Genomic DNA, 24,494 nt, shown 5'->3' on the forward strand with positions numbered 1-24,494 from the left:
GTTTGCATTAAATGAAATAAATGTGAAAAATGTGCAAGGTTAATGTAGATTATCCCTTATACAGGTGGAATATTTTTGAAAACACATTGAAAAATTATTCAAGGATATCATAGAAATAGAAATTTAACTTATAGCAGAAATCACTACCATGTTAACATTTGTCAGTCACTGCCACCTAGTAGTATCTGACAGATCACAGATTTTTCTTCTTATTAAAAAAAAGTGAAAAAAGGACCTTAGGCTTGAGTTAATGAGGATGGTAGCTCTAGACAGTAATAATCCAATCAAAAGGAAGCTAAAAAATGTGGTAACTACTGCAGGTGAGTTTCACTCAGTGGTGTAGCATAATTTAGATGAACAGGGGTCTTACCGACTGTAATTCTATTCACTTGAATTTTTATAGTTTTGGACATTTCCCTAGTAACTGCATCAGCCTAGACCCCTGAATTTAAAACCATACACAAATACTTACTGCAATTCTTCATGAACAGACAGGCAGACAGATAAAAGAAACTTTCATCTTTCTGGTGTCAGTCTAAAGAGCACCCCTTTGCATGGGACTGTCTCAAAAGGCATCCCAAAGGAGAGATTTGTTGGATTATTGCAGACTCCTACTTATAAAGGAGTTGCTATCATACCACAGCAGAGTAAGGCTTAATTAAATTTTTTGTGTTTGTTTGGTCAAAGTTCAATTTAAGATATGAATGTCAAATGTCCACTGAATAACAGCTTATTGCCATGCTTAAACAGTGGAGCTTAGAGATACTGCCAGCTTTTTGCTTTTGAGATGCATAAAATAAACTTTGACATTGTATTTCTAATGAATATTGCTGGAAGTTCACTAGTTCATTCCTACTGGTTCATAAGGATGATCCCAGCTGTACTTGAATTCAAAACTGATTCTTGTAGCTTTTATCTATTCAAAAAGCTTTGCTAATAATCATGGTAAGGTCCAACATACAGCTGAGGAAAGTATACTTAAAAAAGGGAAAATGGAGTCTGCAAATGGAAGTTCTACAAATAACCAGACTCAAATGTCAAATTAAAAAGCCAAACTGTTCTTAAAATCTTTGTGGATGCTCACCACCAATCAATTTCCTTAAATTAGATATTTTATCTACAACTTTGAGAGGTGTCCAGGAAGATGATACCTGGAGCAAGACCCAGCCAAGATGCTGACCAGAGTCCATCTTCTTAGATGCTATTGACCTGACTGGGCTGTTCTGGGCCTTAAAAACAGTTAGTGACCCCAATATGGTACACATGGTGGACAGAGCCAACCCTTCAGACTGGTGATGGTCATACTGCTTTTGAAAATTGGAATTTTTTTTTGTTTTATTAAGTAGGCTGGTTCAGCAGGATCTTCCATAAACAGATTATTGTATGGGCAGTAGACAAGACCACTGAGAAGCTTATGGCTCAAATTTAATTTCTGAAAAACTTTTTAAAAATTGCACACTCTCAGTCACCACATTTATTTCTGAGTTAGACTTTAAGCCTGAACTGCTACATTGCCCTGGAAAACTCCCAAAGACTACCTTGGTTTCCATTTCTGAAAAATAGTAACACTTTTTAATTTCATGGGAATGTTGTAAAAATTAATTAGTTAGTCACCTGACTCTCCTATGTGTGTCCATTAAAGACAGCAAGGGTAATATTTAACCAGTGGGTCTTAACCTAAAAGATTCCAAGCATTTTGGCACTGATCCAAGGAAACACTTAAGCATGGCTTTCCTGGACCTGGACCGGAGCATTCAACATCTTTCAGGATCAAGTCAAGTGTCAATAAGATGAAAAACAACATAGACAGACCATGATTATTACTTATTCCCTGACTGATCCTGAGGGATGGTGAATCTTCCCCTCACCAAGTGACAAATGCCTGCAAGTGATTTGCTTTCTGGTTGAGTTATTTATCTTCCAGCAGAGTATAAGAACTGTAGAAAAAAGACCACAATACCTCAGCACCCCATTTCTCCAAGAAATTTACTATCAAGAATAAAGGGGGTAAGAGATGTCAAAGTATACAAAAACTGTTTCAAGACATATTTTGATATAGATGTGATGTCTAATTTCAAGAATTTTGGTTTTTATTATGAGGACTCTTGAATTTAAACAGCTTTCATCACAATATATCATATGCCTTTAAAATGAATTCCCGGAAAAGAAATAATTTTCCCCTTATCTTGTATCAAAATAATTAAATGCATCACTGGTGATCTCAAACACATCTACTCACAGCATCCCAGCCTGTTTCATAATGAATCACATCTGATCCCAAAGTGACCATTCTGCAAAACCCTGTTAGGAAATTAACTGCAGGCCAGGGAGTGGTACTAATCACACAACCAGACAAGACCACAGCTGCCCTGCTTAGCTGTGTAGCTCTTTTTTCTACTGCACAAACCAGTAAGTTCTTCCTACCGAGTGAAGCTTCTGGTAGAGGCCACACGCGTTGCATACATATCCACCATTTGCATTCTTTCGCCAGAGAGAGGTCTTTGTGGTCAGGCAATTGGCACAGAAAACACCCGAGCCTCTACGTCTCTGAAATAGGGAAGAAAAAGGGAAAAAACCCAGGTCAGAGGTGAGTCACATGAGCTGTGGAGTTAGGACAAATCAACACAGGAGTTTTGTCTCTAGACTGGCAACAATGACAGTATAAAACCACACTGCCCATAATGAGGTCAGGTTCAATTGTGCTTAATAGGCACCACTGATTTTCATTATAATTAACCCCAGAGTGATGGATGAGGTGTGTGAAACACCAAAGCCTTTTCAGAATAACAACTTTAACTTTTTGAACTTCAGGTTTTGTGCATTTAATGATGGTTTCTAAACAGCAAATTCAGAAAAAAACCCTTGAAAGCTGACAGAACATTCTGTAAACTCCTCCTGGTTTCACAACAGATTATTTATTTTTAGCTTGCTTTATTTAAAAGTGTGATTTGTAATAAGAATTCTGAAACACCACCAGTTCAATTAATTGTTTGTACCTGTGTCATACTAATTCCTTTAACAGAGATTATATTGAATACATGATATTCAGTTCCAGTCTTTTCCGCTTACTTCTGAAATCAGTATAAGCTACCATATATTCCTGCAGCCCGCTACGAACAAATAAAAGTACAGTATCCTTTAATGAGACTTCTTCTGACCTTCATTTGAAACCCCAGAAAACACTGTCTCATCAACAGATAGAGTTATTTACTTTGTATTAGTCAGGCGAAGAAGGGCAGAGTACAACTTCCCTAAATATGAACTGATTTTTAACCAGACTGAGCTGTGCATTCATCAGCTTTCATAATGATCCAGGAATATTTAAAAGTAGGCATGTTTATGAGTATTGCTCATTAAATATTTTCTATGGAGTAATGATTTCATTAAACTTCTCATTTAAACAAAAGTCAGGCTGTGTTTGTGGGCCCAAATACTAATAAGCAGGAAATGGAACTCTTTTGCTGAAAAGAAAATCTGAATTTTAACTCTGTCCCCTTTTCACAAAGGGAAAAAAAAATCAGTAAGAAACCTCCAGCATGTAAGATAAGAATGAGTGAGTACAGCAAAAACAGTCTGGGTGAAAACTAATTTTATTATAAATTAAAAATTACTAACACTATAAGTAAAAATTTCAGGGTTTCATAAAATCTAAGTAATTTATTTAACTTCAGTTCATACTGTAGAAGACTGGTGTTCATGCCAAAAAAATACAATGGTTATAATTGTACTCTGATACATTTCAAATGGAAAGCTTTCTGCAGACATAATTTTGGCTTCAAGACTGGAACACTTTCTTGGCATTGAAAGGGCATTTGATTCATCGGGTGTTTCACAATGTATCACTAAAAAGACCTGGTGAGCAGCCAGTTCCCTATAGGGTAATTTTTCCATCCAGATGCAAGTGCTATCAGAGGCCCTCGTCAGCTAAACTAATTATGATCTTGCATTTGCTGATGCCTGCTCACTCTAACATTCGACATCCTCCATTAATCATCAATACAAGGAAAATGAATGAAACGTAAAGAAATGAGGGCTGGTAAGCTGCACAGCCATAAAAATCTGAAATGAGCGCAATAATTTAACAAGATTGGGGAAATGTTTCTAGTGAGCACAAAGTCAGGCTAACAATTGCCCTTTTAAACCAAGAACACAATTTCATTTGTACAGCAGGTTGTGCTATTTTAAAGTGATACAATAAAATCAAGATTGTCGTCAAGATAATCTCTCTCTCACGCCCTTACATCATCCCCTGCTTTGTCTCCTAAATCAGTTGCAGTAGTACATGACATTTTTCTCAATTTAGCTAAGGGGAGAACTAAATGGTAGTTGATGTCCTTCAGAAAACATCTAACTAGTTGTGCATATAAAATGCAGCTCGCCCTGGAAAGTGTGCTCGTCTACAAGTACAGTGAAGGTCCCAATTCTTTTTGTGGCTGGATATCGTTGACCAGCTTCACCTGGCTGCTGAAGTATTTCCCATAAGAGTACAATAAAAGCCTCACTAGTCTAATCCCAATTTGGTCCACTTGGAGGGTGAGAAGTTTCCAAGTGGAAATGACTGTATATGGCCAGGATTCAGTTACAACTGCAGAACTGTTCGTTTCCATTCCTACTTCTTGTCTGCTGGCCTATGGTTTCTTGGTGTGGTATATTAACCAAGTGGAGTCTTAATCTGAGTCAGTCTTTCCACCCTTTTATTTCTGTTTGTGTTCCCTAAGTTTGGGAAATACCCTCTATAAAATCATGAAAGACTGTTAAAATGTAGAGAGAGCAGTCTAGTTTGTATGCTGCATTTCTACACACATGAAGGGGACAGAAGGTAAAGTTACACTGAAATCCTCATTGAATGCAATGGAGCTAGTACATCTATAAAACATTGACAAAAACAACTCATTTTTTCTTTCTAAAGAAAGATCTGATTCAAACTGGTTATTAGTTCCAGTGAAATAGAACAATGACTACAGCTGACAGCAACTTACAAAACAAAGTAGTGACTGTATGTATTGAAATCCTATACCTTTGCTTATTCACTACTTAAAAATATTTATCCATTTAAAATTTCAAGTAATCCAGCTAAAAATCTTTCCCTAAATTTAATGCAGAATAGGCAAATTCATCTTTTGTGCTGTTCTAAGTGTTGCATCTTATCTTCCTATACTTTCTCTTATTTCTGCATTATTTAAGGACCTTACAGGATAATCAACATTCATTATTCAATACCAAAGTGTTTCAGCATTGCTTACATATACTAATAAATGAAGAATTAAAACATCTCTGAAAAATCCTAAATGCTGCTACTTTGTTGAGCATTTTGGTTATGAAACAGCTATTTATAGTGCGGACACACAGCTTTAGAATGGATTCTGCCATGAAACAGGACTGTGGCAGAATTGGACTAAAGATTGACTCTCAGATGCTACTAACCACAGATTGGATCTGCTTGTCAAAATATACCTCAGAAATTTTGATGTCTGCAAGCAAAAAATGAAGGGCCTTCTTAAAAGCCTGAAATGTCTGTAATCCTATTATTTTAAACAAATACAGTTTCTTAAAAAGAAAAACAACAAAAACCTAGGCCTTTACTTCCCATACACCAAGTTTTTTAAGTTATTGGCCAGTAGAAATTATCTAATTTTTTTGTTGTTAAATGTTAATTAGCAATTATACTTCTACTGTTAGTAATGATACATCTGCATGGGTCTGTTTGGCTTTGCATACTCATCACTTGAACTAGTCAATAATACAGGCCAATATTGCTGCTTTTCTGGATAGTCTTGCATAGAAACAGGCACTTGAGTTCAAATCCAGCAAAGTCTGTGCAACAGCTATGGCCCACAGCCCCCATAAAATCTAGCCATGTGCTCAAATGCTCTGCTAAGCACACCCAACCAGCACTTTCAAGAAATGTGAGAATTTTTGCTCTCCTGTTAACATGACCATACCACAGTTAATTTCTTAAATCAGCATAGTAAAGGTAAGTCAACATGACTAGTCATGGGAGAGTCTGAGCCACAGATAAAAAGGTTTCAGTCTGTGATCAATGCCACTAGCACTAGCTGGAGTTATCAATGAAAATTTCATGTACATCCTTGGAAGAATGAGCCAATAGGGTCTAAATAACTAAAATATGTATCTACTAAGTCAAGCTTTAATCATCTGGAGCCTTATGGCCACTACATTACAATCCCAAATCCTGAAGGGGCCAGTGCAGAGAAGAGCCTGTCTCTATTTCCACTCCAGTTCTGAGGTCTGGGCGTTTAATATCACAGTTGTTTCAAATCACATGAGGCTGAAACTTGGCGCTTATTTTTGTCAGCCCAGATGTAACTTTTTTTTTCTTTCTTGGTACTGAAAACTTTATTTAAATCAGCTCAGCTGTTTATAATTTGGAGATTTGCCAATCTGGGGGGTGGGGACAGAGGGGATTTCAAGTTTTTTAGATAACTTTCTAACAAATCTACAGTCAATTACTTTGCTATGGGGAAAAAAAAGTATGCACATATTTTAGTATTTTAGTAGTAGCAAAGGAACAAGTGTATTATTATTTTTATGTAGCTAAGTTATGAAAGTTTGTAATTATTCACTGAATATATCTTGCAGCCCTCTCTACTAACTGTTTTCCCTCAGTAAGAACCATGTTGAAAGCATGTAATTGCATAACAACCCTTGATATGCAGAGTATTTACTCACATTTTTTATGGTTTCATATCTTGACCATTTCAAATTGAACAAGTCTGAAACTTGGTATATACAGCGTCAAGCCTGAACGCCTAATTTTTTTTTAACTCCTTAGATGATTTTCACTAGTTACCAGTACTTCATTGAAACAAGGCAATTATTAGTAGTGCTTTCTGCTAAGCAATAAACCAGCAGAGAATACAATATAGCAAGTGATTCACTCAGGTAAGTTTTGCCAGGCTCAGGCCTTTCTTCATAAAAACTGCTTTCAATTTTAAAGGATTCACTCTATAGTTCGCATGATTTCAAACTTTGTAGCCATGCAGAAGTATCATTACACTCCATACTCTACAAAAAAGTATTTTTTAGTGTACTGAACTTCCAGTTTTAATTTCAGTGGAACTTCATGTAGCAAAATATATCCTTGTAAGAGCACAGCCAAAAACACTGCTCAGGAACTGTGACTTTTTAGCTAGCTAGACTAAGCAATGGTGCCTGACACTCTGCTAGTGCCAAATACATCCTGTTTTTAAAATTTCTGCCAGAAGATGCTTTTAGAAACTCAAATAGGCTCCGCAAGCAGCAGCCAAGCATTTTTCTTACATCACCCTCTTGGTTTGGGACACAACAAAACTTGTCTTATTGCTGATTACTTTCACTTCCCCAACACAAAACGACGATACGATGAGGACTGAGTGGATTTTTTTACTATCTCTGGGCTCCCTAACGTGCCAGAAACAGAGCACGCTGTAATCACAGCTCCAGAACATGAGGAGCAGCAAAATCATAAATGTTGCCCAAGAATAAGCATGTGCCTGACCTATTTCCAGCAATGAAGTCGGGGAATACAACCATACATGCCTCACTGAAAAAAAGGCAAAATTCTGGCTCTGGATGCTCTCTGGCAACTCCAGAGGTCCAAAAAGGGAGCTCCAGGAAACCTGCATGTGTGGTTCAGTATGAGCCAGGCGACCTGCTGTGGAGAGCAACAATTGTAAGCAGCTGGTTTCATACCTTTAATCATCAGGATGCTACCACACAGTTCAGAAAAACAGTCTAATGCACTCAAAGTTGCATCTGTCTCTGTTGTGTTTGCACTGCCATAAGTATGAAAGAGTTTCTTGTTCCACACTTGCTACATCATTCCTCCTTTGTTCTTACATAAGCAGGTATTTGATTACCTTGAGTTTTGGTGAGGTTTAGATTAATTAAAGTTTAAAACCTGGGCAGCAAGACAGCATCTGGATATTGGAGTAAGTGCTACTTTCTTCTGTTTAGGATGGAAAAGGCATCTTTCAGACCTCATTTCTTTTGGTTGCAAAGGCACTCAGACCTTTCCCAATGTTTTTAATCAAAACTGCTTTATCTGTCTACTATGAAAACAGACGCAACTATGTTTCTGTAAAGTTTCACATTTTAAAAATTTAGATGCTTTTGCTGTAACTATATCTAAATTAAAAAGAAACTCATTGGGGTTTTCTTCCCTTTATAACCTGAACAGCTTTTAGGAATACACCAGACCCAGCAAATTTTTTTCCCAGAAGTGAAAAACTGAAACACAAAAAGCTGAGTATTAAAGTAGAAGTTGTTTTCAACCATAAGTATGAGTTAACAGATGCCTCTAAGTCAATTCAATGTGACAAATCCAAACTCTTTATCTAAGACATTTTCAAGAACAATTGCATTAAACAGCTGTATTTGAAAGACACATAAGAAAGACATTAGGAAAGACAAGGTAAAAGAAAGTAAAAATGCCAAAAGGAAAGTCAAAACTATACACTTAATTCATATAGAAAGTTTAGTGCAATTTTTAATGCTCTATCGTGACAGCATCTTTTTATGATATATGCAGTATCATAAACTTTTAATGAGAGGAATCAGGGGGGTTTTAGAGAGAGAAAAAACCCAGACAGTAAATTAAATATTACTGCTAGCACAGCCTTTCAGAATCCTACCCCGATCCCTTAGGGAGAGTAAGTATTTTAATGTGCATGTAAACTGCAATTATTTTTTTATCAGCAACAAAAATGAAGATGAGTAGATTTTGTCCCAGCATTTGAAGCTGTATTTTGTAAAGCTACCTTAGAGATAGCAGCATTCACTACTCAAAAAAACCCCCCAACTCCACCCCAAAAGCAAGCAGCAAACTACAGTCTTTTTGTGTCTTATCGAGCAAGAATGATTAAATAAGATACTAGTTTAGGATGATTTGTACTGAAGTAAAACAATGACTAATCAAAATAAATTTCTAAATTAAGAAAAACAGAGGTATGAAAAGAAGCCAGTAAATCACTTGTTGTTGGAACTCTTCACTGCCATCGCCTCCTCACCTTTACGTCCTCCCTCAAGTACAGCTGACACAACCTTTGCCACTGTGCAGGAAGGGACCTGGCTTTGGACACCACCTCAGCCAGAGCCTGAACTCCACAGGCAGGAATTTACCATTGCTTTCATCTTCTGTTATTAGCCACATGCTAGGATCACTTAAATAATCATAATACACTTTACAAGGACTTACTAATTTTTCACTCACTTGAGCATTTATCAGTGAAAATTAGGTAGTTCAAATCATATTGCCTTGTCAATCCAAACAGGTATGAAAGGTAATTTCATAGTTCCCCCCTCAAGATCTGCAGTGGCAGAAATATGAAATAATAAAACTTTTTCTCCTGGTAAGATTTCCTTGTCACAGTTAGTGGCAGTTAATTTTTAAACACTGTGTGTTAAAAATGTAAGTGATCTTCTGATGGGCCAAATACATACACCAAGACTAAACAGACAGAGATATATTTTTTAATGTTTATTATTATTTGTGTATTTATACCACTTATTTATGATATGATGCATTTGTAATGAACACTGAGAAATATTTTCTGATTAGCTATATGTTAGTCTGGTTTACAAAGAGCTAAATATTTATTAAATCATTCTACGCAAAGTATGATTTTTTTATATAGACAGTTGCCTTCAACAGTCTTTTACTGGATATAATGTATTTTTATGGTCTTAGCCTTAAATTTGCACAAGGTGACCGCCATTAAATCTCTTCCAGTGCTTCAAATAGCAGCCAGCACACTATGGTATGGGCTCATTCGGGTGTATTTTGCCACTGACTACCAGCAATACAACAAAGACTTCCATTGAGGCAACCCAAAAATTTTTTTTTAAGATTTTATTAAGACCAATAGCAAAAAAGCAAAAAGCAACCTGAAAACCTGCGTTTCCCACACAAGAATGATGTCACTTTGCAGCAACTGAAACCTATTCAAGAGGAACAGAAATTCTGCCTCCAATAATTCACCAAGTCAATTACACAGGAAAGTACTGTAATGGGCTGTCCCCCGTCAAACAGCTCACGTACACCACTTCCTTCTCAATTACCAACTTGTCTGCATTGCCATCTGTAAAAACGAACGCATACCTTGTGCTGCCAGTTCCTACTCTTGCACGTCCATTAGTGGAACTGGCTGCAGCTGCTCAAGAAGAAAGCCCTGATTGTCTTTGTTTCCCCTCCATGTAGGCACCATTTTTCTCCTTTCCTTCTGTACCTCGGCTCATGGTAACGCATTATCTTTGTTGAGGTGTGCTCACAACTCTTTAAACTAAAGTCTGCCTAAATTTGTGTCCTGTTATCTTTTCACAGTTCCTCTAACACAGTAAAAAGTTGCCAACAGCATCTCTCCCAGCATCTTCACTGGAATTATGGAGTTAAGTCTTGCAACAGGTTTTATCAATCCTTTTTAAGTACTGCTGTAAAAATTCTTAAGTTGCTGGATAAACAACTTCACACTTTTCTAAATCAGCTTGACCACCCAGGCAATTTTAAAACAGTATTTATGTGAAGCATTCAAGAATAAGATTTTAAAATAAGTCAATTTAGGAATAATAATAATAATATTATCTGCAAAAAATGGCTAAGTAGACATATTAGTGTGCGTAAGCAGGACAGAGGGAGCTTGGTTTGGGAACTGTGATCCTGGCCCCAAAACCTTTCTCTACTTGCACTGCTGCAACAGATCAGATTCTTGCAGCAGCTCTGATGCTGAATGTCTGCTTGAAACCTCAGTGCTCACACGGACAGACCACTGCTCCTTCCCAAACACCATGTGCTTCCAAACTCAGCTTTTCTTGGAGAACGAAACTAAGTCATTATGAGTCTCTTGCATTTTAGTTTCAAATTAGAAACATAAAACAGCATAAAATGTACAAAATTAGACCACTCTTCTGATCAGTAACTGGCTAAAAGTAGTATCCTCAGAACTAAGCATGCTGAAAGAGACATCGATAAAACTGGAAATGCCTCCAACTCTTTTAATTCTCGGCACAAAGGAAGACTACCCAACCTTTGCTGTCTCAAATGAGGAGTCTAAATCAATAGTCAGACTTTGCTATAAACTGACTGACTTTCTGAGATAAAGAGTCATTAATGATGGTGCCTAAGCATGGAATTAGGTGCTTAAGTTTAGTCATCAATACCAGAGGATTTATGTTCAAGAAAGCCCTCCATGTACCCCTTCTTTCATGAAGTAATCTTACTCATTAAATGAACATACAAAACTGGAGCAAAGCTTCCGTCCATATTTCCTTAAACACCCTGACTTTGACATGGCAGAAGCAGCAGACTGCTTTTGCAGACCTCAGCTACGAGCCAGTATGTAACTCTACATGTGATAGTAATTGAGGGTCCCAATCCCACAAGTGCTCTGCTGTAAGCATGAGCACAAAGCTGCCAGAGTTCTCAGCTTCTGGCATCTGTTCCCACTTCCACAGAAATCAGATGGGCAAAATTAAGTATTGAGGAAAAAAAAATCACAGACATTTAAAAAACATTCCCTGACCTTATTAAAGCCCACGTGATCTCTATTTATACAGAAAATAGCTCAGAAAGCCAGCATCTGAGAGGAGGAACTCTCATTTGTAGATTTTGGCTGAGGGCTGCCAAAATCAGCAGAGGAAAGGCTCCTCAGGGGTAAAAATTTCAAAAGCCATTAAGAGTCTTAGAAGCCTCAGTCCCACTGACTTTTGATCCCATACATCCTTCCAAATTTGCACCCCAAATCTGGAAACTACACTGTAAGAATAACTTTTAATCCAAAGTTACAAAATTAGGATCTAAAGTTTTCAAAGAAGTCTTCAGGAGTCAGAGAGGAAATGTCAATTAGGTGCCTACTCCTTGGTGAAAATCAGTGAGGTAAAATTTACCTGTTACTTGTACTTTAAAAAAATTCCCCTTAGGACCATTAATTTTATTTAAAGAAAAAATGTAATGAGAAAATGTTTCATATGGGCAGCTATAGCTCAAATACTTGTTCAGCAACTGAACTAACTATAATTGAGTCTCATGCAGTCCCCATGAGAAAGCTGTTCCTAGTATAAGATACAAAGCAGACTATGTCCACCTATTATTTTCAGTACACTTAGGACTGCAGTCTTATTGCAGATCTTGTTATGTGCTGTTGCTAAAATGACTTCCATTCAGAAACATCAACATTTGCCAACCCATACCACACAAATGCAATAGTTATTTCCTACTGTGAGCTTAGGGAGAAACTGTGGTATCCCAGACACCACGGTGTGGTAAATATTGAAAATTAGTGGCCTTTTTATAATGGACATTTTCATCTAATCCAATCTGTTCCAAACACTTCCAGATAAAAAGACAATATGCCAGAGTCTGTGTCTAAGTGGTTGGTTCTAACACAATCATCTTATTCCATCCTGTGATCACAGTTTCAGCAAAAACACTTGATGGCTTCTTTTCTGATAGATGTAGGAAGTAATAATGGACTAGAGCTGTGATCAACTCCGACAACTACCTAAGGAAGTAGCTCCTTATAGAGAAAAGAGGAGGGAAAAAAACCCCAAATACAACCTCTATATTTGTATTTTTTAAAAGCTAACTCATCTCAAAGGGCCAAGAGCCTCCCAGGCTGCACTGGGTAAAGCACTGCCAGCAGGTCAAGGGATGTGATCCCTCATTCTTCTCAGCCCTGGTGAGGTCACACCTGTGTGAGTGCTGAGGAGCACTGTGCCCAGTTCCGGGCTCCCCAGTACAAGAAATACCTGATGTACCACAGAGAGTCCAATCAAGTGTCACAAAGATGATTAAGGGAGCCAGTCTTCTATCATATAAGGAGAGCTTGAGAGAGCTGGGACTGTGCAACCTAAAGGAGAAGGCTCAGAGGGATCTTATCAGTATGCACCTGATGGGGGAAGGAAAGAAGACAGAGCCATGCTCTTCTCAGTGGTGCTCCGTGAGAGGACAAGAGGCAAAGGCACAAACTGAAATACAGGAAATTTCATGTGAACATAATGGAAAATGTTTGCTACTGTGAGGGTTGCTGAACACAAGAGCAGGTTGCCCTAAGAGGCTGTGGAGTGTCTGTCCTTGGAGAAACTCCAAACTGACAGGACACAGAGCTGAGCACCATGCACTGGCTGACCTTGCTCTGGGCAGTGGGGCTGGATTAGATGACCTCCAGAGTTGCTTCCCAGCCTCAACTATTCCGTGAAGCTTTCTTCAGTGAGAGGCTGCAGATCACTTGTCACTCTTCTGTTCTATCAATTTCTAACCATTTTAGCCTTAATTGCTATTCACTTGCATTGCAACAGGAAGTCTTTTAAATTTCAAGGCTATCAAAGTATTAATTAGAATAGACCAGACCAAATTTTACAGATTGCAAACTGCGCAGCCATTAAAAATGAAGAAACCTACTTTCAAATTCCACTGTAAAAAATTTCAGAATGTTTAAAATAAACATTTTAAAGTCTCTAATGTAGTTTTTACAAAAATATTGCACTGCTTGCTCTTTCCTATCAAGATGCTAATGCCTACTTGTAAATGAGACTCAACATACGGTGTTGTATAGCTTTCCTTAAAAATACCACTAAGATGAGAAGAAGAGAACAACTGTTCTACATTTTGGAGACATTTCTCCTTAAATAGTGTTTATGTACTGCAAGCATCCCTTCCATAAACAAACCAGGTCTTCGGAACAAGTGAACACAATCTCTGAAGAATCTTTACCAGCTTCTATTTCTGGTACATGATGCACTGGGAATTTTAGGCCAATATGGGCATATGGTATCCTAGTTTGATAGAAAACATTTCATGGAATTCAAGACAGAGCCACGGTATAATGACTTGACACCTTAAAATCGGTGATACGACACAGGGCTAAAAAAAAAAAAAGGAGAGAAAGAAAAAACCCAGAAAAACAAATATTTCCTGATACAATACTAGAGGCAGTAGAGGCATGTAAAAGCACAAGAAAAAGGAAAGTCATAGTAACTGGTGTGCACAAAGGAATACTCTGAATCCCCTGTTAATCAAGCTTAACCTTGTTAACCAAACTGCCTTAACCTTTTTTTTTTTCTTTAGGAGAAACACCCCATTAGGAAATAATAATTAAAAAAAAATCCAAAACAAACCAACAAACAGCAAATAGCAAACAATATTTATCTTAGGAACATTCATGAAGGATTTGGGGCTCTTCTGCCATTGCAGCCTTAGAAGCTGGCATGCCCTCTGTTCTTTCTCTACTCATTCACATCTGCCCAGAGAGAATACTGTTATTACTGCACAGCAGTGTTTCCAGTGGCCCTAGTCTAATTTTTCTCTTACTGTTAAGAAAGTGGCTCTTAAATTGCTTAAGACACCAGCTTCAGAATCTGCATTGTCGGAATCAGACTGCATTTCACCAAAGGAATTGTTTCTAATGCAAGTGGCAGGGAGAGCTTACTGCTGGGGGCAGTCATTCTCCGAAATGGCACAAGCCTGACAAGAGCAGTAAGAGAGAAACACATAACTTAGCGGGGTTTTCCATCAGGACTTCTGCATGCCGAGGCCAAAATGTACCCACCCTGTCACATACTCAGGCTTTAGTTCAGAGCACTGTGAAGGACTGAAAAACGGCTTTCAAGAAATCAGGCACCATCTGAAGTAGAGGCATGGAGAAAACTGTCCTGCCAGCCCACAGCTACCTAATTTTTCACATCCTTTGGAGTCTTCTTAAATGAAGCTGACTGTGCAGAAATGCCTTGTAAAACAAGCCCTCTGCTTCCTTTCTGAAGTGGCATCAGCGAAACAGCTCTGCAGCCTCGCTCCCAAGCGGCTGTGGCTGATCCATATGTAACTGTGAAACAAAAACCACAGGGCTGCCTGTACGTGTTCATGCGCTCGTGCACATCTTGGACACAGACTCAAAGATGAACTGATTGGTCCCATTCTACTAGTCAATTTATCAGACTTCAGATAAAAAAATGTCAGGAAACAGTTTCCTTTTTACCTTCCACCTGCCAGTATCAGAATTCATCTGATTTTGAAACCAGCCTGCAGAAGGCCAATGTATACAAATTTGAAATAAAAAGAAACCTTTAAATTTAGACATGCTGTATGAAATCATAGTTGCTACTTGTGAACAGTCTATATTCAAAGCCATTTCTGTCTTACTGATAGAACAAAAACTCTGACACACTTAAGAATTCACTTTTCAATTTAATGTAAGTTTTCTTTACCAGTGAATGTCAAATTGTTTTCACTCCCTTTCTTTATCTTTATCACCTACTGGAATCTTTAGAAGTGAGAAGGAAAAATACGTACACCAGAAAGGAGCACATTCATAATGACATGCCTTTTATTTTCTAGAAGAAAAAAAATAACCTTCCATTTCATCAGCATCTTTGCCAAAAGCCCTTTCAGAAACTGAAAAGAGAAGGGACTTTATTTCCTACATGTATTTTATAGGAAACATTTTTTGGTTCTGTGTCATGGACTAGGATTTCACACCTTAGGGGCTGGTCGTATTGAAATGGACAGGACTATGGAAACTTCATGGCTGTGAAACCCTGATAGTAAAATCAGCAGGAAGATGAGGAAGGTGTGGGAAACACTGAATGATTAATGCAGTAACAACTTCTGGACCTTCAGAGGAGATTTTGAGATGGCTGCCAATACTACCTGACTATGACCAGCATCCTGCACCCTCTAAAGCAGGCTGTAAATCTGGACACGATACAGAGGGAGTACTGCTCTTTTAAATAATGCCCACACATGTAAGTGGATGTGACATGTATGGATTTTTATATGGAAAGATCTTTCCAAAATCAGGGTGCAATTACCAATGAGTTATACCTCCCAGAAATAATTCCTAGCATATAAATACCGGGCCCTGTTTCCTTTATTAATAACAGTCTGAGTTAATGAGGGAACAGCTTCCAGAAGTTACTATAAGCAGTGCAAAGCTAAGCAACTTAGCCACAACATTCAACAAATCAGTGCTTTGCAACTGACTCTTCCATTGCCAAATCAAAGGCAAATCCTCTCCTATTTCATACTCAGTTAACCTACTGCATTAAGTACAAGGAAGGCAGAAGACAGTAGAAAATCTACATAGTTAGTGCTGACTTGATTCCAGTCTGTTTTCAACACAGTAGAAAAAAAATAAGATTAAAAACTGACTGCACTGAGGGGTTTTTTTGCTATGGTAAGGGTAATTCTTGGCTGATTTTATATGGCCTTGCCATCTATCTTTGGAGCCCTGGCATAGGTGTGTGTGGCACAACCAGAGCAGACATGGTAGACTTATGTTGAAGATGACCTGCATAATTTTACATTTCAGGAATGACAGGCCTGAAGCACAGACTGCCTGCACAGCCAGGGCTGTGATTTCTCCTACATTTCAGTGATTAATGGCCTCGTAATGGAATACAAGTTTCCTACAGAATGTTGTAATCGCCCTACAAATTTGGTCTTGTCTGCTATTTACTGGCAGGTTGTAGGAGCAGCAGAGATCAGCACTGCTCAAAGCACTGGGTGCAGTCCCAGGTACAGAGGGGAAGGGGCAGAAGCAGCTGGGCAGCATGTGGTGCAGCTGGGCAGGACTGTCACCATCAGCTGCTGGCACCAAAGGGCCCTGTGAGGGCTTTGAAAGGGTGCTGCTTCCATGGCAGGGACAAAAGAAACACTGGGAAACCATACTTCGGGCAACATAACAACTGGAACAAGCTATTTTAAAGATGTGTCAGCCTTAAAAATGCCTAATCCCAGCCCTCATTTTGAAGTGTTCCTGTGGGACATATTTGCACACACACACACGCCACCAATAAGCCAAGCAACTCACGCCTTTATGGTTCATTTTTGAATCCAGTGCAGTCTGTGGATCGTGATTCACACAGCCCCTTCATACGCAAAAGGTCAAACAGCTACCAAGAGCAGAGTGCGAATGAAATTCCTCCGTTTTTAACAATGATTACTCACAGAAGGCAAGATGGGGATCCCCTTGTTTATCACAGAACCACATAAGATTACACATATATTTAAGCAGCAAGTAGTACCCAAAAAATGAGAGAGAGAATCTCAACATGTAACTTCAGAAGACATCACTATGTTCGTTACTGAAGCAATAAGAAATCTAGCACTCACCTAGTAAAGACTCCTAGCCACTACCTCTTCTGAGTTTATCCATTAAACACTGCTGTCCTGGATAGAGTAAATAACTGCCAGGAAATCTGCTCATACCTCAATATTCTGGTATTTTTAAAACACACAACTCTTTTCATGCATGAATATCCCTTAATGTGTCTGCTGGAGATTCCATGCTTTGCACAGACTTGCAAGAAGGGATGTTGGATGATGCTTGCATTACGCTCTTAGGTTCTAACAGATTTTAGTAATAATTCCGATCAACTAGTGCATTCCAGACTTTATTGCACATCTTTCTTTTTCCATTTCTTCCATCAACCAACTAGTTAATAAAAGAATAGGAAGAAAATGTGTGTGCAACGGATAGTACAGCATTCCAATAAGACACAGAAGTGGACAAATAATATAATAGTTGGGAATATCAAGCAAAAATGTTAACATTAACTAGGTTTACTTTTCACACTATTTAAATATGAAAAATTAAAGTAAGAAGTTTCTTTATTTTAGTCTCAGCTAATTTTGGGCCACACTGAATGTTAAATAAACTATTATTTAATCAAATACAGGCATATTAGTCTCACTCCTGCTGACAACTTCAATTAGAATATTTTTGCTTCACATAAAAAAAAAGAAAAAAGCGCATGATCTTTAAACTACTATGGCTTCTGCACAACATCTGGTTGCAATTTTTTATATATTCAACCATCAAACTTCTATCTCCACACAACAGTTTACTCAAGATTTGTTTTAATTATCTTGCATTTCAAACTTCATATGGCTTTGAAAAAGGGGTGAAAAGATCGCTCATGATGCAGACAGATGCAAACTGAAAAGGACTATACATTGAAAGATGACTTTGAAACAGTTTTTAAAAATGAAAAAATCCTTTCTATCATTGCCAGGAAACAAGTGCTACTTTAACTGTTTCATTACACAATACCTCTTGGCTTGTTCATTAACGATTTTAATGGGTTTTAGCTGGATTCTAGGATTAAGGCAACCCTTATTAGCACTTTCATTGGAGCCATACAAGTTGCAAATATGTTATTTTCTCTTTTTCTAGCCAACGCAACAGTGGGAACACTGTATTTCCAAAAGTGCTTGTTTAAAACAGAATGCACAGCAAAAAAATCATCTGAATGTGATAAAGTAAAAATAAGAATGAATTTTATAGCAGCACAGAAAAGCCTTCCTCATACAAAATAGTAAAAAAAAAAGTTTTAATGTATTTTAAGCATGGGAGAAATCTAATTTATTTTCATGAGCCTGTTCACCTGTGCAAAGTTAAGCACATCCACAAGCTTTTCCAAGACTGGACCCAAGACAAAAATTAGGAAAATACCTGGGGTTCTGTTTTTATTAAATGTTAGAGCCTCAGGCCACAAAAAGGACATAATTATATTTTTCTTAAACAAGTATAGGGGTGCTACATCAAATCAATTAGTTATCACTACAGATAGAAACAATTTGTCTTGTTGTAGTGTAATCACTGTGAACTGTGGAGGATATGAAACTTCTTATTCATTTATTTGCATTACATACATGGATTAATAGAAAAGCATTGTGGAAAGCTGTTATTTATTTTATGAGGTAACTGCTTTCAAATACAGTAAATTAAACATATTTTTCCTGTTTTTCTATCAGTCAGCATCCATCATTCCAAGATAGGATATTCAAAGAAACTTCAGAGTTTTCCTTTTGCAGGTTTCTTCTGATGCCATGCATGGATTAGTATAGACATGGAAGGTCATATTTTACTTTTTCCTCTTTTTAAAGATGCTCCAAACAAGCCAGAAGAAGACATAGCTGCAAAAACACAGCTTATAACCATCAACTTATGAACAGTTGTGTTTCACTGACTCAAATTCTCAGACAGAAACTCTCTTGAGTTTTGTACTGGAGCAATACACACAGCCTCTTTAGAATTTATTTTTAACGAGGAAACTTCATTTGAGTATTAAAGAGGGCCAGGAAATACAATTTTCTTTTGGTTCTGTGAGAAATTCTGGAATCAAATGCATGATACAATCATGTCTCTAAATGGGTGACCACCAGTGACTGAAGCATATACAATACACGCATGAAAAAAGCCACCAACCCTTTTCGGTCCATGGCCAACTACACCAAAATGAGTCTCACCTCTGGAGCCTACTTCAATTAGTCAGGAGGACCTCTGAGCAGGCCACCTCACCGAACTCCAGGCACTGCCTCCACTGGGATTGCAAGAACTGCTAAAACACTTCCCCTCTTAGGGGAAATATTTGACACTTTGCTTGTAACCAGAAACAGGAAAATATTGAAGAATGCAAAACTCTAAGAACATGAACACCACTGATAAAAATAAGTCACCATTTTCACAAAGCCTTGGTTGGCACAGGGGATGATAATAGAGATGAAGAAACTGTATTTTATTTGAACCAGCTTCACAATCTTAGGTACAAAATCCTGCAGCTCCCTAAAAGACATGACTGATTCTCTGGGTTACAGTTGCCACCTCAGCCTCTCAGCAAAGCTGGTTCATGTTGATTAAAGTGAGGAGACATGAATTGTCACTGGCCTCACTGACAAAGCCTGTGAACAAAGGGCTTCAGTATTCCCTGCCACCTTTTATTTCAGGTATGAAGAGCAGGATCACAATTCAGAATAAGAGGAAGCCAGTGGTAAAACCTATTGCATGTGAGCCTCCTGCACACAATCCCCACCAACAATCCCAGGGTACATTTGGAGGGTGGTGGGAATTCAGACACACGATTTTGATTAATGTTAATGCAAGTTGTGTGGCCAAGTCCCTGTACACTACTTTGCGAGCTTATTCTAAAACTGAAATATAATTAAGGTTGCAACACAAACCAAATAAGGCAGGGAAATGACACTTCATTAGTAACCTATTGGGCGCAAGCACCATAGGTAACCTGTTGCAACAGTGTAGTACTATAATAAAATGTTTGAAGTGTTTATATACCACCACTCTCAGCTGTTTATGAAAATATGGTAAAGACATCCAGACACAATTGAAAAAAAGGTTAGCTTCTGCAACTATTTAAATTACTTCTATAGATGATTTAGTTGTGGTACTGGATTACAAGATTTTGCATACTCTTCCCAGTGACACTTGGAGACCAGCACATTTGATCTCTTTGTAAATTTATACTAAGGAGAAGCCATGCATAACACAACAGACTGCCAACAGAGGAGATGAGGAGCTGAAGGGAGTAGGAATGCATTTGAGGAGTTTCTGTTTAGTCAAGCTCATAGGTAATAGATTAATGATCTAAAGATTGTTTTCAGTTTTCCCCCTTGCATAAATCTGTATTCCAGATCCTTATAATTGTGAATACCAAATTTCAACTCTAGAGTGAGAAAGGGTGACATGCATAGTCCTTTGTCCCTAGCATGGCTTTTGCAGATGACTGAAGTGGCATTTCTGTGGTTATTCTCTTATTCCTGCTCTGTAGAAAACTGCCAAGCTAGTTCTGGTTTGGGTCTTTTAATTGTTTGGTTCTTTTTGTTTGTGTATTATTATTATTATTATTATTATTAACATTAACGCTATTATTTCTGTGGACTGTGCGCTAAGGTTTTTCATCTTTCTCCATCACTTAAAACCCAATGGAAAGTGGAGTTCTCTGAACTCTCTCACGGAGGCAACAGTAACCTTTTTATTAAAACTCAGTAGAAACCAGCAAAGAAGCTAATGGCTACAGATTATAATCTGCAATAACCCCCTTTTTGCAGTCTTTGCAGTGTAGAAAGAATGGGGTGGTTTTGTGTGTGTACATGTGTGCATGAACAGCGTAGGGGAAAGAGAGGAAGTGACAACTGATAGCAGCAATATTCTGCTGTGCTTTACAGAACACAGAGATCTCAGAGTAGCAAGCAGGCAATGGTTCTGAGATTGAGCAAATTTCCTTATTATTGCTAAAAGCAAATGCAATTGAAGACACAAAATACAATTCAGTCCTTCATGTAAGATTTAGGATTATTATTATAAACCTCAAGCATTTTGTGCTGGCATTCTGGACACATGTAATGTTGTTGCTAGCACTAAATTCAGTGCTTTTAACATATGTACTACAAAACAAAATCTGAGAAAAAGAACTGCTGCTTAATGGAAAAATATTAGGGCAGTAAGTGTTAATCTCTATTACACATCCATTCATTATACTCCTTGCCATACTTCTAGCAAGTTCAGAAGAGAGGACTACTAAGATAAATTTGACTTGAAGTCTGTAATATTACTTTATAAGCACATTTGGTAGACTCACATAAAATGTCCAAGTAAAATGATCTAAATTATGACAAAGATTTTTTTTTTCCTTTAAAAACTCATTGAGTGTGTCTTATATAGAGTGGCTTTTCTTTAACATTATGGTCTCTTTAAAAATGGATTAGAGGTACACTGTCTTTTGACATACTGCAAGAAGCAGGAGTGTGCAGACAGCTCAGAGGATATAATTTTTTCCCTCTAACATAAAAAGATGTGTGAAGTTACTACGGCTCTTCAAAAAGGCCTAGTAATTGAGCCTGGTTATGGTCTCATTAATGTGCAAGTTTCATTTATCACCTTCTTTCTTTGAGGATTATGTGCATTGATTCATCAAGACTTGTGACACATGGTTTTCATTTGCTCTATTCAGTACTTCTTTTTAAATCAGTTTGTACTAGATTCTAAGAAAAAGTCTGAAAGTAAATCACACTAACCTCCTGAAAACAGAAATGAGAAAATTTCAGCTTTTTTTTTTAAAAAAAATATATAATTAAATGCATTTTCATTCTCTTTTCATGCTCTTTACATGTTTTTGTTTCAAGTCAGTTTAATAACATGCTTGCTGCAGTTAGTCATAACATAAAAAGAGCAAACAAAACAATGTACACTGAACATGGGAGATGTAGTTGTCTAGTAAATTCATTATTACAAAAAAGCAATTGATTTTAACTCATGTAAATGCAAGTGACAAGAATAACACAGGCAAGGTCTTTTCCTGCTGATCTACAATATCCATGGTAAGTTGTACAGTTTAATAATGAGATGTCCTCATATAAATTTCCTTCTGCCTTCTTTCCCTACTTTGCTTTTCTAAAATATGTATCACTTCAAGTATTTCCATTCTGCATGTCACTGGCAAATGCCAAAAATAGAGAAAGAGAGATCTGATAAAGATAAAGCATGACAAAAGTTTCACGGATAATTGCCTTCACATATCCAGTTCAGCTCTCATCTCTCCTAATTAGCCTCATTACCATACCTTAAGACAGACCAGCAGTCACTCAAACTCCCCGTTTTTTCTGTCAAAACTATTGCTGACAGGCAAATGGACAACACATGCACTGAGTCTATTCTAGACTATTCTTTTACAAGACTAGCCTCCAGCAGAAAACACTAAACAATAGGTCTTCAATAAATGTATAATGAAAGTATACATACAGTGTGTGAACACTCAATAAATTATTTTCTATTCATTGCTCCATCATTTCTTAAAATGAGGACAATAAAAAAAGAAAAATCATTCTCCAGAATATCAACGAGATCAAACCATTGCAGTACTTCACTATTACTGATAGAGACTTTCAGAACAGCTTCGCCACAGTGATTGAAAAAAAAAATCATTGAGTTCTGTAAAGTTTGACTACATCAGTACAGTGCTGCTTTCAGCATACCCACGCTATCTCAGGAAGCTTTTCTGTTTTTACAAGCCATGTTCAAATGAAAAAGCTTCATCCCCATTGCTCATACTCATTTAAAATTAGCTCATAAAAAGTAACCACAAATAGTTCACAGGGGCACTAGAAATACTGTAATATTAAACTCCACTGAGTATCAAAACATTAAAATATATAATGGGAAGGCATTGAAACCCTTCACAATGTCCATTTCTTTTTCACTGTTGTTTTAGTCACATATTACATTATGTATGGAGTTCAGATACATGGTACTTTGTTTTCATTTTCTCTATTTCTCTATAAATATCTTTCTGTCTAATATCTAACAATTTTTATATGTTTTTCTATCACAACCTTCTGGTAAAAGGTGACATTTTTTAGCGATTTGTCGTATTTTCATGTTCACAGTACCATTAATAAAATAAAAATACTGTTTCATAATTTTCGTAACAGAAATTTAACACTTGCAATATCTCTTATTTAAGAACTGGACACTACACATTTACTGGCCTCTTTCCTACCCAGCTCCTCAGACACAATCTTCCTTATGATATTATTTTTCTTTTGTACTGTTGTGATACAATCTCTATAGCAAAAAACCCCAAAGCAACAAAACCCCCCCAAAAAACAACAACAAAAAAAACCCCAAAAAACCCCCACCAAAACCAAAAAACAAAGCAACAACAAAAAAACAAACAAACAAACAAACAAAAAATCAACCAACCAAAAAAAAAACCGACAAAAAACCCCCCAGTGAAATGGACTTTCTGCACTTTGCAGGTTGGGAAAACTAACAGTCCATTCAGCATGACTGAAAAATACCCTGAAGGCCAATATTTACTAAGCATGGCACACACACAGGAGCCTTGTTAAAAATCCACAACAAATCTCTCATTGCAAACAAATCCAGAGGCTTGAGAGCTGCTGCAACTGTCGGGGTAATGCTGATCCTGACAGCAGAAAGCTGCTTTTTTACCAGGCTAACAGCTAGCTAGATGTCAGCTGGCTTCTCACCAAGATTTCACTATTTCAATTTCTTTTCTTCAGGATTTATTAGGTGATGAATATACGACAATCTATCAAAGGGCTGAACAGCATCAAATGAAGGCAAGGCTGACACATCCGGGCACTCGGTTCTCAAAGAACGCCAGTGACCAAGGAGTGCAACTACTTCATGCAAATAGTCAAATAAAGCCCGTTGAAATTAAACTCTAGGCTGGAGTCAGACACTGTGAGGGAAAGAAATGGGTCAAAGAAGGGCTTCCAAACAACAGGAAATACTTCCAGCTTCACACATAACTCTTCAAAATGCATTTTTTTTCCTTTTCTTTCAGAGATGTCAGTGTAGAAAAAGATGAAAACACCATCTACTGGAAGAGCAAAAAATTAACATGAAATGCAGGGATGCTAAAGTGTGAACAGAAATTATATGCAGGAATGCAATGGAAGTAGAGTAAACTCGTACATTATGTACACATAACCACACAGCTTCAACAGTATGAGTGGGCATGTTTGAGAGAAGGGCATTTCCAGCAGCTGTTTAAAAAGTGCTGTAAAGTAGTAAACTGCTGCTGAAGTCTGCTCCTTGCAGCCATCTATACAGCCTGGCTAACACACGATGTCCTTGTGCTGCAGAGCCAGGAACTGAATTCCAGCCCAGCGAGATGAGCTGCCGGGCAGGCACACTTCCACTAGCTCCACTTGAGCTGGACAAGCTTCCCCAATGATTTTC

General features: G+C 37.6%; 1 protein-coding gene across 7 annotated transcripts in view; it reads right to left on the bottom strand.

Moving 5' to 3' along the window:
- Nucleotides 1–24,494, bottom strand: part of TRPS1 (transcriptional repressor GATA binding 1) — a 213,709-nt gene that overhangs the window by 9,022 nt on the left and 180,193 nt on the right. For all 7 annotated transcript variants that reach the window (XM_042035780.1, XM_042035779.1, XM_042035775.1 and 4 more), the window contains one exon: nt 2,425–2,547. In XM_042035780.1, coding sequence (XP_041891714.1) covers nt 2,425–2,547 — 123 coding nt within the window. The remainder of the gene's footprint in view (nt 1–2,424; nt 2,548–24,494) is intronic.

This window comes from Corvus kubaryi, unplaced genomic scaffold (genome assembly GCF_017639235.1).
Source record: "Corvus kubaryi isolate FWS band 111438036 unplaced genomic scaffold, C.kubaryi_AGA036_p1.0 37385, whole genome shotgun sequence".
In the NCBI taxonomy this organism is placed as follows: Eukaryota; Metazoa; Chordata; class Aves; order Passeriformes; family Corvidae; genus Corvus; species Corvus kubaryi.